Source organism: Diaphorina citri, unplaced genomic scaffold (genome assembly GCF_000475195.1).
Source record: "Diaphorina citri unplaced genomic scaffold, Diaci psyllid genome assembly version 1.1 scaffold1240, whole genome shotgun sequence".
NCBI classification, from domain to species: domain Eukaryota; kingdom Metazoa; phylum Arthropoda; class Insecta; order Hemiptera; family Psyllidae; genus Diaphorina; species Diaphorina citri.
In genome coordinates, this window is record NW_007378669.1 from 56,095 (window position 1) to 73,703 (window position 17,609).

General features: G+C 39.5%; 2 protein-coding genes across 3 annotated transcripts in view; both read right to left on the minus strand.

Moving 5' to 3' along the window:
- Positions 1-407: 407 nt before the first annotated feature.
- LOC103514887 overlaps positions 408-17,609 on the minus strand; it is a 24,117-nt gene continuing 6,915 nt past the window's right edge. The window contains exons 2-13 of the mRNA XM_026827729.1: positions 9,849-10,043; positions 8,718-9,093; positions 8,162-8,315; positions 6,436-6,543; positions 5,810-5,962; positions 4,649-4,989; positions 3,662-3,746; positions 2,696-2,800; positions 2,428-2,541; positions 1,811-1,968; positions 1,233-1,434; positions 408-791 (exon numbers count right to left, since the gene is read on the minus strand). Of these exons, the coding sequence (XP_026683530.1) occupies positions 705-791; positions 1,233-1,434; positions 1,811-1,968; positions 2,428-2,541; positions 2,696-2,800; positions 3,662-3,746; positions 4,649-4,989; positions 5,810-5,962; positions 6,436-6,543; positions 8,162-8,315; positions 8,718-9,093; positions 9,849-10,043 (2,078 nt within the window). The 3' untranslated portion in view covers positions 408-704. The remainder of the gene's footprint in view (positions 792-1,232; positions 1,435-1,810; positions 1,969-2,427; positions 2,542-2,695; positions 2,801-3,661; positions 3,747-4,648; positions 4,990-5,809; positions 5,963-6,435; positions 6,544-8,161; positions 8,316-8,717; positions 9,094-9,848; positions 10,044-17,609) is intronic.
- LOC103514880 overlaps positions 12,564-17,609 on the minus strand; it is a 6,479-nt gene continuing 1,433 nt past the window's right edge. For both annotated transcript variants that reach the window (XM_026827734.1, XM_008479797.2), the window contains exon 3: positions 12,564-12,895. In XM_026827734.1, coding sequence (XP_026683535.1) covers positions 12,649-12,895 — 247 coding nt within the window. In that variant the 3' untranslated portion in view covers positions 12,564-12,648. The remainder of the gene's footprint in view (positions 12,896-17,609) is intronic.

Sequence of the window (17,609 nt, forward strand, 5' to 3'; positions counted from 1 at the left end):
GAAAAAAAAAAAAAAAAAAAAAAAAAAAAAAAAAACAAAAAAAAAAACACTAATTTATCCTGGACCTTCTTATTGGATCAATAGGAAAAATCCTGTCTGAACATAGGAAAAGGCGAGGAAGTTTTGGGTTAGGAATTTTATGACTATAGATTTCCCTCTATCAAACCTTTTCACAAGATTTTCAGATATCACAGCATTACTAAGAGCCTCCTTTAATATTTTTTTCTTTTTTCTGCTTAATAGTCCTCACGAAGTTGATGCACCCCATATTATTCCATGCAGAGACCCAAAAATACTTTGACTCTGCTGAGAATCGAACCCAGCTCCTCTGGTGTGTAAGCCTAGTTTATCCACTCAGCCACGGAGGTGTGACTTACTGTATGGTAGCAAAGGTGTATTTTCTTTTCGGGACCCAGTTCCCTTTTGGAAACTGAAATGGCGCCTGTAGTGCCTGTACTAAACTATTTGAAATCCAAAATGGTACACCATTGGTTCCGTTTCCCTAAGTTTCGTGAAAGGAAAATGAAGTGTGTTACCATTGAAATAACTACACCCCTATACAAAGTGCACATAGGACAGATTTAACCATTTTAATGGTCCCATTGGTAAACCATATGAATGGTGCTGGGACTCATTCTTTCAACCCTTGAATGGAGTCGGGGCCTCACTGCTTAATCACTTGCACCACAGGAATAAGAGAGGTCCTATTTCTTGACAATTTGAATCACATCTTCATCGGCCATCACATGAGCTAGACCTACTCGCTGGGGAGAATACTTCGTACTCGTACCCTGGAATCAGAGAAGTGAAAAGTTTTTAACCTTTTAAAATTGGGGAAAAAACTCAACTCTTTTATTATGTAGGTACCAAAGTGAGGAAAAAAAAAACACTAATTTATCCTGGACCTTCTTATTGGATTGATAGGAAAAATCCTGTCTGAACATGGGAAAAGGCGAGGATGTTTTGGGTTAGGAATTTTATTACTATAGATTTCCCTCTATCAAACCTTTTCACAAGATTTTCAGATATCACAGCTTTATTAAGAGCCTCCTTTAATATTTTTTTTTCTTTTTTCTAGTTAATAGTTCTCACGAAGTTGATGCACCCCATATTATTCCATGCAGAAACCCAAAAATACTTTGACTCTGCTGAGAATCGAACCCAGGACCTCTGGTGTGTAAGCCTAGTTTATCCACTCAGCCACGGAGGTTGCTTCACAGATTCGGACTTACCCAGACTAAGGCATATTTAAAGTTGGACGCTAGGGTTCGATGAATGGCATGACACACGTGTTCCACAGTTACGCCCTTCCTCAGGATAAGGCCATCGTCAAAGTCCGGAGGCGCTCCGGGCTTCTTCGTGTAGACTCGGATGAGAGACAAGTACAGCCAGATGATGTCGAGTAGATAGTCCAAGTTCAGTTTCATGTTACAGCTGAAACCGAGAGTAAAAGGAATTTTTATTAGCGAGCAACCTCTGTAGCAGAGGGACTATCACATTCGGCTTTCACACCGCAGGTGCTGGGTTCGAAGTTTTTCTGGCCATGTGCTTGGAGTTCGGGGTGCACTCAGCCTCGTGAGGACAATTGAGTAGGTACTTTAATCGAGTAGCGATCAGTGGCGGCATTACAAGTCAAAGAAACGAGCGATGATAAATATGATTGAGTAAATGAAAGACTTGAAAGTAAATGTAAGTAAGTAAATGAAAAATTGAGTCAATGAAAGACTAGAGTAATACTGTAATATCCACAAAGTTGTGAAGAAGCTAGTGCTTCACTACAAATAATTTATGATTTGATTTGTTTCCTTACCTCACAACCACACTGTTGGGTTGTCGGGCAATCCTGTCCACTTCTTCAATGGAGATCTGATCTATTTTGTTATAGGCATATATGCAAGGCAAGTAGACACGATTTGCGTTGATAACATCGATAAGTTCGTCCGCATTACAGTCTTCACGAAACAGAACCTGGAAATAATAAAAAAATCCAAGTAGAAAAATTTGTTTAAAAAAAGACATATTTTTCAATACACCTTACATTTTTTAAAGTCAGCTTGGAAGGTAGAGTGTCTGCCTCGTAAGCGCGGGCGGATTTATAATAATAGTGCCTATTTATACTGCTCGTATAGGACTGAAAAGTCCCTTTACTCCAGCAGTAGGCTAGCACTATTATTGTGGTCAGATTCTCAAATTATATTGAGGATCAAATTCCATACCTCGGTTGGGATTGAACCCACACCCTCCTGTTTACCAGGCGAGCGTCTTGACCATTACACCACCGAGGCAGGCAATTTAAAGGTGATCTCCGCCAGCCTAGTTAGCTTAGTTGGTAGCGCGTCTGCCTTGTAAGCGCTAGGCCGCGGGTTCGATTCCCGCCCGGGGCGGATTTTATTAGTCTGTCAGAGGGTCCAGGAAGAACCTCTCTGCATAGTGCAGTAGATAGAGGCCACAGTCATAGTAGTTGGTTTGCATGGGCACTTTGGGTTTGGCTCCGATGAACACGTTCTTTGAGAAATCCCGCGTCGCACCGCCGTGTTTCACCTTTGGAGAGAGAAATCATTTTTTTAATTATTAAATTAAAATAGGAATTGTTATCATATTATAATTAGAATCACTACGATATTAAAATTAAAGAGAAATTATGTCGACATTCAACAAGAAATTAAAACTTTAACTTTGGTGAGCTTTCGAGAACACTCAGATTCCCACAGTCGTAATAGTTGGTTTGCATGGGCACTTTGGGTTTGGCTCCGATGAACACGTTCTTTGAGAAATCCCGCGTGGCACCGCCGTGTTTCACCTTTGGAGAGGGAAATCATTTTATTATTATTAAATTAAAATAGGAATTGTTATCATATTATTAATTAGAATCACTACGATATTGAAATTAAAGAGAAATTATGTCGACATTCAAGAAATCATTTTTTTAATTATTAAATTAAAATAGGAATTGTTATCATATTATTAATTAGAATCACTACGATATTGAAATTAAAGAGAAATTATGTCGACATTCAACAAGAAATTAAAACTTTAACTTTGGTGAGCTTTCGAGAACACTCAGATTCCTATCATCCGAACAAAATCCGCGAGAGAGGTGTTTACGAGCGATTTTTGGTCTGATGATAACAAGCTGAGTATTCTTGAAAGCTCACCAAATTTTTTAATTGTTAGGTGTAGGAAAAAACAGCCCCAAAAGATGGGTTACGATTCTACGAACTTGCCTAGTATTCTATTCTAACATATTTACCTAAGCCAGCCTAGTTAGCTTAGTTGGTAGCGCGTCTGCCTTGTAAGCGCTAGGCCGCGGGTCCGATTCCCGCCCGGGGCGGAAAAAAGGTGATTTCCCTTTGTGTTATGCTGGCCAACTAAAATTTCCTTTGTTATGTCTGCCGACTGTATGACAGACTGGACCGTCAGATTGTCGGAACGAGTGTGGCGGAAAAAGCTTCCGACTTCAGTCTTCAGACCGTCTGAGAAACGTAGTCTGGAAGCTTTTTCCGACACACAAGTTCTGAAGGTCTGACAGACCCGAGTCTGTGAGACCGCGGTCTGACAGACCCGAATCTTTGAGACCGCGGTCTGACAGACTTCTGAGCGTGAAGTGATGATGTTAGCAAAAGTGTACCAGTATTTTGAATCGCCTTTCACTCAAACTTACCTTTGTTCTTCTGAGTTCGGGCAATTTCCTTTTCGATTTCTGAAATTTTCTCGAGGATACCCATTGTTGCGAGTTTCTTCCAGGACTAGACACCGAAAAACGGAGAGAAAATCTTTCAGTCCAGGAAAAAAAAATTCATTCCTTTGAAAATTTCTAACCTCAAAAATCTCGATAAAGTTCTGGATTTTTCAAATTTTCGTTCGCTTTATCATCAGTGCTGCCATTTGAGGAGAGAGAAACAAAAACGGAGAGAAAATCTTTCAGTCCAGGAAAAAAAAAATCATTCGTTCTTCCAAAGAAAATATCTAACAAATTCTAACCTCAAAAATCTCGATAAAGTTCTGGATTTTTCAAATTTTCGTTCGCTTTATCATCAGTGCTGCCATTTGAGGAGAGAGAAATCAAGTGTGCCAACCTGATTTAAACTTTGAGGTTAACGTGGAGTGGAGACTACATAAAACACTTCAAAGTGAGGCCATTTTTTTTTACTTTCTATTATTTTTGAAACTTTCTTTGGCCGATCTTCATGAAATCGGTGACCTACCAAGAAAACTGTAGACTTGTAGCTACTAGCTACGTTCTTATGTTGGAGTTATCGAAAAAATCAAAATAAATGGTAGTAGCTATCGACTACTTAAGATGTATGAAGAATAGACCAATGCAAAACTTATTAGTATAGGTATTTAATGTAAAAAAAAATCGTAAAAAAAAAAAAAAAAAAAAAAAAAAATAAAAACAAAAAAAAATAATTTGGTTCTTATGTTGGAGTTATCGAAAAAATCAAATGGTAGAAGCTATCGACTACTTAAGATGTATGAAGAATAGACCAATGCAAAACTTCTTATATTTAATGTAAAAAAAAAAATCGTAAAAAAAAACTTAAATCGACATAAATATCAACTAGCAAAAGTTCTATTATTTTCAATTTTCATACAACACCTACATCATACTGTGGTTCTTCGCACAGCTCAAAAGAAGAACTTTGACCTCGTCATTTGCTCGTTCATTCCTCCAGAGGGCACTGTCATTTGCTCGTTCATTCCTCCAGAGTGCGCTGTCATTTGCTCGTTCATTCCTCTAGAGAGCACTGTTATTTGTTCGTTCATTCCTCCAGCGTGCACTGTCATTTGCTTGTTCATTCCTCCAGAGAGCACTGTCATTTGTTCGTTCCTTCCTCCAGAGGGCATTGTCATTTGCTTGTTCATTCCTCCAGAGAATACTGTCATTTGTTCGTTCATTCCTCCAGGGGGCGTTGTCATTTGCTCGTTCATTCCTCCAGAGTGCGTTGTCATTTGCTCGTTCATTCCTCCAGAGTGCACTGTCATTTGCTCGTTCACCCCTTCAAGGTTGCATACTTTTTTTACTGACCAAAAATTCTTTTTCCATTTTTTAGGCTTTGAAAATTTCCCCTAATACATTTCTATAATTACAGCGCCACAGGCGAAATTTTTTCGATAAAATATGAGTTGCCCCTTCAAGGTTGCAAAATTTTTTATGGACCGAAAATTCTTTTTTTTAGGCTTTGAAAAATTCCCTGACTTTTTTGGATTTTTGTCAATTTTTTTGAGAAATTCCCTGACAATTCCCTGACTTTTCCAGTCTCCGTGAAATTCCCTGACAATTCCCGGTTTTCCAGTCTGGTGGACACCCTGTCAGAGGTTTAGGTGTAGGGGTAGCTCTAAAGAATGGGTTCAGCTTATACGTATCGACGTGGTCAAGATTATATTACAATCACAGTGTTTCATTACCTCACAACCACACTGTTATCATACAACCACAATATTTCCTTACCTCACAACCACTCTGTTGGGTTGTCGGGCAATGCTGTCCACTTCTTCAAAAGAGATCTGATCTATCTTGTTACAGGCGTATATGCAAGGCAAGTAGACGCGATTAGCGTTTTACAACCACAATGTTTCCTTACCTCACAACCACACTGTTATCATACAACCACAATATTTCCTTACCTCACAACCACTCTGTTGGGTTGTCGGGCAATGCTGTCCACTTCTTCAAAAGAGATCTGATCTATCTTGTTATAAGCGTATATGCAAGGCAAGTAGACGCGATTAGCGTTTTACAACCACAATGTTTCCTTACCTCACAACCACACTGTTATCATACAACCACAATATTTCCTTACCTTACAACCACACTATTGGGTTGTCGGGCAATCCTGTCCACTTCTTCAATGGAGATCTGATCTATTTTGTTATAGGCATATATGCAAGGCAAGTAGACACGATTAGCGTTGATAACGTCGATAAGTTCGTCCGCATTACAGTCTTCCCGAAACAGGACCTGGAAATAATAAAAAAAATCCAAGTTGAAAATTTTGTTAAAAAAAAAGACATATTTTTCAATACACCTTACATTTTTTAAAGTCAGCTTGGAAGGTAGAGTGTCTGCCTCGTAAGCGCGGGCGGATTTTATCCTGAACGGATCAGGTTCGTTGTCGGAACGGCTGGCTTCCATCTGGTCCTTTTCTATTCAATTTCGGGACGATAAGACCTCCAATGTTACAGTTCCCTCTCTCAAAGGCCCTCCAGCGAGGCTGATATGTCAAACTTGAAAGGCACATTTATGTAGTGTACTTTTTTTTATCTTTACAAACCTCTGCATTGAAGATCTTGTATTCGTGTAGAATGAGCTGCACCAGTTTCTCATTGACTTGAGTTAGGGGACACGTTGAGTTGAAAGCAATACCTCCTGCTTTCTTTTGCTGCAATAAGTGTAAAATGTTAGTGTACTTTTTTTTTCTTTTCTTTACAAACCTCTGCATTGAAGATCTTGTATTCGTGTAGAATGAGCTGTACCAGTTTCTCATTGACTTGAGTTAGGGGACACGTTGAGTTGAAAGCAATACCTCCTGCTTTCTTTTGCTGCAATAAGTGTAAAATGTACATAGAATTAGAATATGTATTAGCACCGTAAGATGGGCAATAGAACAGTTGCGCTTACTTGGGTGATGTTTCAAAGTCATAGAGCAGGAAAAATGAGGATCAACGGAATTTTTCTTTTTCTTCTACGACTTCTAGATCCCGAGATAAATCGATTTAAAAAATACCGGTAAATCGTAAACTTTGACGTCACGGCATACGCTCCCGTAGGCGATGACGTCACATCAAATGTCCCGAGCAAAGCTCCCTTGCAGGCAACGCATTAATGTGTTTGTGCGCATACGTTTCTGCGCAGTTCTTTCTGCTCCTCCGCTAGCGTGCTTGCATAGTGGCGCTACCTAGCGGATAAAAATAGCAACTGCATTAAGTCTGACGTCACAAATCTTTGAACTTTTCCATTATAAAAATTGAATTTTCGACCTTTTACAGTTGTTTTTTCGTAGTTTTGACCTCAGATTTGGATTTTTCCCAACTTTTTACATAGCTTCTTTAAATGGAACTCACTTTCCATCCATACTCTTAGCCATTTGATCGACCTTGCTGATAAGTCTACTGAACAATTGACACCGGACGAATTTTCGACCTTTTACAATTGTTTTTTCGTAGTTTTGACCTCAGATTTGGATTTTTCCCAACTTTTTACATAGAAATCAACCATTTATTTATAATTTTTACCCATTTGCAACTCCTCCATTGGGAACAAATCCATAGGTAGACCATTTGCTAGAGAGAATCTCTTATTAATGGAGCAGTTGCAAATGGGTACAAATTATTAATAAATGGTCCATTCCTATGTAAAAAGTTGTGAAAAATCCAAATCTGAGGTCAAAACTCCGAAAAAATAACTGTGAAAGTGTTGGGAACAAATCCATAGGTAGACCATTTGCTAGAGAGAATCTCTTATTAATGGAGCAGTTGCAAATGGGTAAAAATTATTAATAAATGGTCCATTCCTATGTAAAAAGTTGTGAAAAATCCAAATCTGAGGTCAAAACTCCGAAAAAATAACTGTGAAAGGTCGAAAATTCAATTTTTATTTTCCTTTCTAATGAAAGAGTTCAAAGATGTGTGACGTCAGACTTCAGGCAGTTGTCTTTTTCGTCCGCTGGTAGCGTCAGTATGCAAGCACACTTGCGGAGGAGCAGAAAGAAATGCGCAGAAACGTATGCGCACAAACACATTAATGTGCTGCTTGCGAGGGAGCTTTGCTCGGGACATTTGATGTGACGTCATCGTGTACAGGAGTATATGCATATGCCGTGACGTCAGAGTTCACGATTTACCTACCTGTATTTTTTAAATCGCTTTTTTGCGGGATCTAGAAGTCATAGAAGAAAAAGAAAAATTCCGTTGGTCCTCATTTTTCCTGCTCTATGACTTTGAAACATCACCCAAGTAAGCGCGACTGACGATGACCAATAGATTTTCGTAAGCTTGGAGGATGCACATGTCTGTCTTGTAAGCAATAGGTCACGAGTGCGATTCCCTAAACAGGTGAGGTTCGTTCTCGGAACAGTTTGCTTTCTTACATTGTGTCCTCCTTTTCTTTTAGATTATTAACCCCCCCCCCCCCATCACCCAAAAATCTTCATTTTTTTACCTTGAAATAAATATTGGGTTTTTTCTTGTTGAGCCGGATGCCTACTGATTCCAACTCTTTTTCAAGAAGGCCCCGCTGAACATCTTGCTTTGTAGCGTCTAACATCATGAGCACCAGATCTGCCGTCCTGGCAACAGCTATCACTTGACGACCTCTACCTGTCAAACAATGAGGTAGTTGAATAAACAACAAAACTTTTTCCCTGTCCAAGTTTTCATGATTATTGTAAATTGTAAGCACAAGACCAGTAATTCAATTTTAGCCCAGGTGAAATTTATTTATTTTTATTTATTTTATTATTTATTATTATTATTTTTGAGAGATGATGAGGTATTTTATCTTTCTAAGGCAATAAGGTACTTACTTGGATAATTTTGTCCTCCTTCTCTCTTCATAGCTTAGTTGGTAGTGCGTCTGCCTTGTAAGCGCTAGGCCGCGGGTTCGATTTCCGCCCAGGGCGGATTTTATCCTCATGGGATAATGTTCGTTCTCGGAACGGCTGGCTTTCTCCTATCCTGTCTTCCTTCTCTCTTCGAGGTTCATTTCTCCAGAGTGCGCTGTCATTTGCTCGTTCATTCTTCCAGAGGGCACTGTCATTTGCTCGTTCATTCCTCCAGAGTGCACTGTCATTTGCTCGTTCATTCCTCCAGAGTGCGCTATCATTTGCTCGTTCATTCGTCCAGAGTGCACTGTCATTTGCTTGTTCATTCCTCCAGAGAGCACTGTCATTTGTTCGTTCATTCCTCCAGAGGGCGTTGTCATTTGCTCGTTCATTCCTCCAGAGTGCACTGTCATTTGCTCGTGATTTCCTCCAGATGGCGCCCTTGTCGAATTTCTCACAGCTCTCATCATTTCTGCTATGATATCATCCATTCCTCCTCCTTCGGTGTCATTTAGCTGATTTTGCTCTTTCACATACTCGTGTTGCTTTGCTCCGGAGTCCCGCTAGTTCATCCCAAGGCATGGCCAAACTTGTAGAAAATAATAAAAAATGCGCGCTCCCTATTAGCTGCATAGTTATCAAACTAAAAACATAAACGAAACTCAAAATGTTGGTTGAGGGCAGAACATTTCTCTCCCGCAGTCTCTGCATGGTCTCTGCACTCTGTGTATTTCTTATGGAGATTTTAGCAATCAAAAATTGATCATACGCTAGTTCATCCCAAGGCATGGCCAAACTTGTAGAAAATAATAAAAATGCGCGCTCCCTATTAGCTGCATAGTTATCAAACTAAAAACATAAACAAAACTCAAAATGTTGGTTGAGAGCAGAACATTTCTGTCCCGCAGTCTCTGCACTCTGTGTATTTCTTATGGAGATTTTAGCAATCAAAAATTGATCATATCTCAAGATCGGTTTAGATTTTTGCAAAATCCTTTCTTATGGCACACCTAGACCATAAAAGGAATAGTCCTACCAAATTTCAGCTTTCTAGGTGTTGTGGTTCTAGAGATAGAGCAATCAGTGTGTGAAATGTGAATGAGTGAATGGATCTTGATTTTATAATATAAGATTAGGTTTAGATTTTTGCAAAATCCTTTCTTATTGCACACCTAGACATGGAATATTCCTACCAAATTTCAACTTTCTAGGTGTTGTGGTTCTAGAGATAGAGCAATCAGTGTGTGAAATGTGAATGAGTGAATGGATCTTGATTTTATAATATAAGATATCCTATTCTATTGCAGTTGATTGATAAATGAATCCATAGAATTTGACTTACCTTTCCTACAGAAGGAAATCCTATCAAGGCTACTCTTGCATCTCCTGACTTCAACACATCAAATCCTTCTCCTTTTTCTGATTTCTTTGGAGGTTCCAATAACTGTTGACGATACTTGGCTAGTTTGGCTTTCAGGACACCCAAATGATATTCAGTGGCTGAAAATAAGGGAAAAAAATAAAGGGCTTTATGACTGCTAAGGTCTTATCATTGCAAAAGTAAAGAGAGACAGGATAGGAGAAAGCCAGCCATTCCAAGAACAAACCTTAGTGCTTACAAGGCAGACACACTAGCCTCCAAGCTAACTAGGTTGACTAAAAACAATTTGAGCAGTGACCAATTGTGGGGTTAGGTTGAACACAAAAAGCTTTCTTTTTCATTGTTGTGGATTCTCAATAATTACCAACATTGGGATTGAATAGGAATTTCGATTTATTATTTCAATTATTTACCAAGTTGCTTTTAGATACAGGAAATTCAAGGGATGCATTTTTGGTTTGCTAGGAATAAAACAGCAGAAAGAACTTCTATTTCAAAATAAAGGGCTTTGTGACTGCTAAGGTGTTATCATTGCAAAAGTAAAGAGAGAAGGAAGACAGGATAGGAGAAAGCCAGCCATTCCAAGAACAAAACTTAGTGCTTACAAGGCAGACACACTAGCCTCCAAGCTAACTAGGTTGACTAAAAACAATTTGAGCAGTGACCAATTATGGGGTTAGGTTGAACACAAAAAGGAGCTTTCTTTTTCATTGTTGTGGATTCTCAATAATTACCAACATTGGGATTGAATAGGAATTTTGATTTATCATTTCAATTATTTACCTACCAAGTTGCTTTTAGATACAGGAAATTCAAGGGATGCATTTTTGGTTTGCTAGGAATAAAACAGCAGAAAGAACTTCTATTTCAAAGAATGAAATATTGGATAAACCGATTTCTTTCCACTTGAAGTTCAAAATCTGTAGTCATCTACTCAGTTTCTAGGATTACACTGTTTGCTCAGTGAGCAAATATTTGCTCAAATTTGTTTGGAAAGGTATAGAAAATAGTGTAATAAGTAATAACCTAAAAAATATTTGGCAAATATTTGCTCACTGTGTTTGCTAGTGTTTGCCCAAACAAATATTTGCTCAAGTGTAATATAGTCCTCTCCTCAGTGATGATGTTAGCGAAAGTGTACCAGTATTTTGAATCGCCTTTCACTCAAACTTACCTTTGTTCTTCTGAGTTCGGGCAATTTCCTTTTCAATTTCTGATATTTTCTCCTTTAAATGGAACTCACTTTCCATCCATACTCTTAGCCATTTGATCGACCTTGCTGATAAGTCTACTGAACAATTGACACCGGAATTGTTCATCGGTAAACATGAACAATGAACAAAACCAGAGATGGTCAGTGTACTGAGCCGTCCTGTGAGTGACTGGTGTGTCTTCAAAAGTTTTGTTCCCACAGTACAAGAGCCTGTTGTGTATTGATTTCGTTACCGCAGTACATTGAGGTTGTTAGCTTTTTACTTTCTATTATTTTGTTTGGCTCACCTAAAACTCCCAAGTGCAAGTGATCGCGGCTCACCAGATCTAATTTTACTTTGAATAGAAAGTTTAGAAACCTACCTGATTCACGAGAAGTTTGGCCCAATCGAGATGTGCAACTTTATTGCTCGAAGTTCTCGGGTACTTTCAAAGTATCAAAGAAGTACTCGTAAACCAAAAATCTAGAGGTAAGAAGGCGCAGGTAATTTATTTTGAATCGTTACTGAAAATAGCCTAGTTAGCTTGGAAGGTAGCGTGCCTACCTTGTAAGTGATAGGTTGCGAGTTCGATTCCCGACCGGGGAGAACTTCATCCTAAACAGATAAGGTTCGTTCTCGGAACGGCTGACTTTCTCCTATCCTGTCCTTCTCTTCGATTTTGGGATGAAGAGACCTCCGTTGTTACAGTTCCCTCTATCAAGTCTTTTCTTTTTTCGGTTTGAGATTTAAAAATATGTCTAGTGTCTAGCCTACATTTTACATTACATACATTGAAATGGGGAAGTTTTCTAACGAAATGCCTGTGTGCGGAGTCCAGTATGTAGGACTATCGCACCCTACATAGGTATAACATACTTTTCCTATAACATACATTTTATTTCCCTTTTAGACCAAATTTGGAATCCGCCTCTCCTGGATAAACGACCATGAGCGCCATACTAAAACACACTCTGTGCAACCTCACACTGGTCGTTCTCCTGTACCAATATATCAGCGCCCAGTTGCACCGAGAGCACCTTTTGCTATATTTGAAAAAAAAGAAAAGAAAAAAAAATAGATTTGATGGCAATTGACAGCACCTTTTCGATCATTTTATGTTTTCACTACAAGGATAGGGTAAATGATGTCATTTGAAAAACTTGAAAAATTCGTGGATCTTAATGAATAATAAAAATATCAGAATGATTATTTTTACAACTGATTCTTAACATTCCGCAGTAAAGCCGTTTTACCCATAAAAGCCACAACCCACAAAAAACCAATTCGTCTCAAAGAACAAGACACTCAGAAGCAAGTGAATAAATTTAGAAGGAGGATCGTCAGTTACGCTCACGCCTAAAACTGTGTTTTTCAATCACAAAATCCCTCCTCCTTCCAACAAATACTCTAAAATCCTAACTCCTAGCCGCTTTGAAATGAGTTATTCAAGTTTATTGTTCGTCCTTCAAGGCAATTTCACGTCCTTCAAGGTCATTGTAAGTCCTTCAAGGTCATCACACGGCCTTCAACATCAATGCACGTCTTCCAGCGTCACTTTACCCGGTGGAAACGTCACCGCGTCCTCATCCTTCTTATACGTATCCATCATCTTCAGGAAAGTAAAGCCTCCCTTCTCCTTGAAGATGATGAGAAAGTCGTTCCAGTTTTCGACTAGCATGTCGTATGTGATGCCCACTTGATGAAAGCGGTCCATTAGGTAAGTCAAGTTGGGGTCGAGAAGGGCTTTCGGTCCGAGGGATTCCATGGCTTTGATCATACTTTGGGGGACAGAGAGGAGAGAGAAGAGTTTGGTTATAAGAATCGTGAATCTGATGTAAAATCTAAAATCATGATTTGTGGTGTGGTATAAATAATCAAAATCAATGAATTATGGGTACCACAGCATTTTACCAAGTGCCTTCTTTACTAATACCTAATTATCAATTATCATCAATCTTTTTACATTGGCAGTGCCGCCACTGGTCACTACTCGATAAAAATAGCTATTCAATTGTCCCAACGAGACAGAGTACACCCCGAAATAACGCCGAACCGTCATACCTATTGAATTTCAACCTATGGATTAACTGAATAAGGCATCGTTTTTCCAAAGCAATTCGAAAAAAATAATTTGTTGTTTTTATTGATATTTGACTTTTTTTAGTTGAACCGAGACTTTAAAGTGTTCTGGAGACTTTTAAAAATAATTAAGAGTATGTACGTAGTAGGTAGTTTTTAAGGATTTCCAGGCTCATTCCATCATAGCCTGGAGCTGAATCAACTTTAAGTTGCCTGACAATGTCTTCAATAGGTTTAGCACAATTTTCAAGGTGTTTCTTCAAGGGTTCATTCTGATTCTGAATGGCTTTTGTCGAAAGATTAAAATACAAGTTTCCGGAAAAAAGTCGGCGTTGCTTTGGTCTCGGTTGTTCCTTCAGCTAAATTCAACGGAGCTTTGGTCTCAGTGTTTCCTGCAGGTAAATGCAACGGGGCCGTTGCCTCTTCCGAATATTCAAACTCGACCGCCGTCGCATTGTTCTCCTGGGCGGTTTTAATAGCCGCCTGTTCCTTACTGCTGATAAAGTGGCCCATCAGGTGCAATCCCATGGCGATCGGCTGCTCCTTCCCGACGCCCACCCATTGGCGGAACTTCATTCGGAATTCGTCTTCCGTGAAATTGGCGGCCTTGATATGGTGGCCGAATTTGTGCTGCAAAAAGGCGTCCGGCCCGAGCTCGTACATCCAAGCATCGCTTTTATTACATAAATATCCAAACTGGACTCCAAAACATCTATTGCCATCTGAGATTTACAAGTGTATCAAGTTTCAAGTAAATTGGCCCAGAAGAATTGGCTCAAAAGTTGAAAAAAAATGAACTTTTGATGCGAACGTCCGTTTTAGAACGTTCAGTCTTTCTAAGAAGATTATAGATTTTTTATCCATATTGGTGAAAGGACAATAAGACTAATGTGGACGTTCGTTTTAGAACGTTAAGTTTACCGAATAGTTTTTGATTTTTCTTAAACCTGATGTGATTCATTACTTTTTCTGGAAAATATACTCTCCTTAGTCCTTACGCTTCGCCCTGATTTGACTTTGTTTTGTAATCAACTAATCAATATCCTCTTAAATTGTCCTCACCTGCAAACAAACGTAGGTAACGTAATCATTAATGCGTCAAAATAAAACTAAATAATTAAGCCACAAACAAACTAAATAAAGTCCAAGTCGAATTAACAATTACAAAATACGCCGCGCACGAACCAGTTTCCTGCTTAAAGACCGGGCACCCCTGCTTTCTCTTTCAGGTTGGTCAAAGACTTTGAAGTCGACGGCCTCGAGTCCTTTAAAGACCCAATGGGTCAAACCTTGTTGCATCGTTTAAATCTAACGTACGCCGAGGTGGCTGCGAACTGGTCTCGGTACATGCGCTCCGTCAAGAGCCCAAAGTTCAAGCCGATATTGACCGGATATTTACGAAAGCTGATGCGCGGTGTACGAGTGCGCACCTCGCCTCGCGTTTCCTATCACAAGGCGTTTGATCGGTTCACGCTGATGCCCAAGATGACGCTCATTCGTCACATCACGGACGATGACTTTCGAGAGGTGAACGAATGGGAGGAGTGGGCGGCCACGAAGGACCAGCTGTCTTCGGAATACATCGAGCGACGTCGGGCGTTTTCGGCGGAGAAGTTGAAGTTCAATGTGGAGCGAGGCCTGGTGAAAACGACGCAGCCTATTATCGCCACCCAGACGCTGATTGACTCGTTCTATTCGACGTGCTATCATTTGGCTTGGTGGAATTGGGATATATCCCCGGACGCCATATGAGGCTGCCTTCCCCGAAGTTGCGTAAACATTTTGCATGTAGCTTTTATATTGAGACTCACCGAGATTAGGCAAGAATGACCTCTAGTTATTATCAAAATCCTCCACATTTTTGTGCATTAAAGCCACCAAAGGGTTTGTGGACTTTAGTAGATAGGTTTTTAGTGTTTTTGCTCTTTTTGCCCACCTGATGAAAATGTAAAGCTTGTAAAGCGTAAAAAAGTAGTTTTTAAGTTTTTTATATCTTCCTAGTTATAAGTTGTGTGCCGTTTCACTCTGAAAATAAATTTTGTGTTGATGATAGCACTCGGCTGAATCTGATCTAAAATCTAAAATCATGATTTGTGGTGTGGTATAAATAATCAAAATCAATGAATTATGGGTACCACAGCATTTTACTAAGTGCGTCCTTTACTAATAATTCTCAATTATCATCAATCTTTTTACATTGGCAGTGCCGCCACTGGTCGCTACTCGATAAAAATAGCTATTCAATTGTCCCAACGAGACTGCGTACACCCCGAAATAACGCCGAACCGTCATACCTATTGAATTTCAACCTATGGATTAACTGAATAAGGCATCGTTTTTACAAAGCAATTCGAAAAAATAATTTGTTGTTTTTATTGATATTTGACTTTTTTTAGTTGAACCGAGACTTTAAAGTGTTCTGGAGACTTTTAAAAATAATTTATTCCGCAGTAAAGCCGTTTTACCCATAAAAGCCACAACCCACAAAAAAACACCAATTCGTCTCAAAGAACAAGACACTCAGAAGCAAGTGAATAACTTAAGAAGGAGGATCGTCAGTTACGCTTACGCCTAAAACTGTGTTTTTCAATCACAAAATCCCTCCTCCTTCCAACAAATACTCTAAAATCCTAACTCCTAGCCGCTTTGAAATGAGGAGAAAGAGCAGTACCTTGCTGTAACCCACATATGTTAATCACAAATCTATTGGCTCTCTAATGTCTTTGAAATTCTGTGTCCGAAGTAAGCAGTGTGAGAGAGTGACTAGTGAATTTGGTAGTTGAAAGTTTCTTATTAATCCATGTAGCGTGTTGTTTCGTTTTGACTTTGGTGTAATCGAAGGCTTATTCACAGTCCATGATAGTAGCTTTGTCTAGCGTAATTCTTACGCCGCCACTTAACCAGATTCCGTAGGACCGGAATACTTATTTTGACACTAACAACGGAGGTCTTATCGCCTCAAAAGAAAAAAATTTGGACCGATTGCAATCTCATTACCTTGTATAGGTTCCCTATACGTAAGGGTAATAGAAAGTAAAAAGAAAAGGAGGGCAGGATAGAAAGGCAGTCGTTCCGAGAACGAACCTAGTCTGTTTAGGATAAAGTTCGCCCCGGGCAGGATTTTAACCCATGACATAGATCTTACAATTTATAAGGTAACAAGGCATGCGTGTTTCCCTTCAAGCTGACTAGGCTCGTAAACTGGAATTTTATTAATGTACGGACGGGCGGGTCAAAGTGAATCTGAAATCTGACTAGGGCTCCATAGACCACTTTCTTACTGTGTGAACCCCCCCTTTCTCGTGTTTCGTAGGTACGTCGATCAGATAGAGATGACGGGGCCGAATTTCTTTCGCGACAGAGAGGGCCTGGCGTTACTTACAATTTATAAGGCAACAAGGCATGCGTGTTTCCCTTCAAGCTGACTAGGCTCGTAAACTGGAATTTTATTAATGTACGGGCGGGCGGGTCAAAGTGAATCTGAAATCTGACTAGGGCTCCATAGACCACTTTCTTACTGTGTGCACCCCCCTTTCTCGTGTTTCGTAGGTACGTCGATCAGATAGAGATGACGGGGCCGACAACAAGGCATGCGTGTTTCCCTTCCAGCTAACTAGGCTCGTAAACTGGAATTTTATTAATGTACGGGCGGGTGGGTCAAAGTGAATCTGAAATCTGACTAGGGCTCCATAGACCACTTTCTTACTGTGTGCACCCCCCCTTTCTCGTGTTTCGTAGGTACGTCGATCAGATAGAGATGACGGGGCCGAATTTCTTTCGCGACAGAGAGGGCCTGGCGTTGCTACACTTTCTAAATCACACCTTGTCCGATGTAGAACACAAGTGGAGCGGGATAATGGAAACCTTGCGATCTCCCAAAATGAAAACCATCATTACCGAATACTTCGCCAAACTTCTAAATGCCCCCGGAGAGTAAAGATTTCAAACGGATGACCTTCTGTCCGTAGTGTTAGAGCGCCCTTAAGGAAAAAAGGAAACAAAGATTTCAAAGGATCGTTTTTCACGGATAATGAAAAATACACGCTTTTATTACATAAACATCCAAGCATCGCTTTTATTACATAAATATCCAAACTGGACTCCAAAACATCTATTGCCATCTGAGATTTACAAGTGTATCAAGTTTCAAGTAAATTGGCCCAGAAGAATTGGCTCAAAAGTTGAAAAAAAAATGAACTTTTGATGTGAACGTCCGTTTTAGAACGTTCAGTCTTTCTAAGAAGATTATAGATTTTTTATCCATATTGGTGAAAGGACAATAAGACTAATGTGGACGTTCGTTTTAGAACGTTAAGTTTACCGAATAGTTTTTGATTTTTCTTAAACCTGATGTGATTCATCACTTTTTCTGGAAAATATACTCTCCTTACGCTTCGCCCTGATTTGACTTTG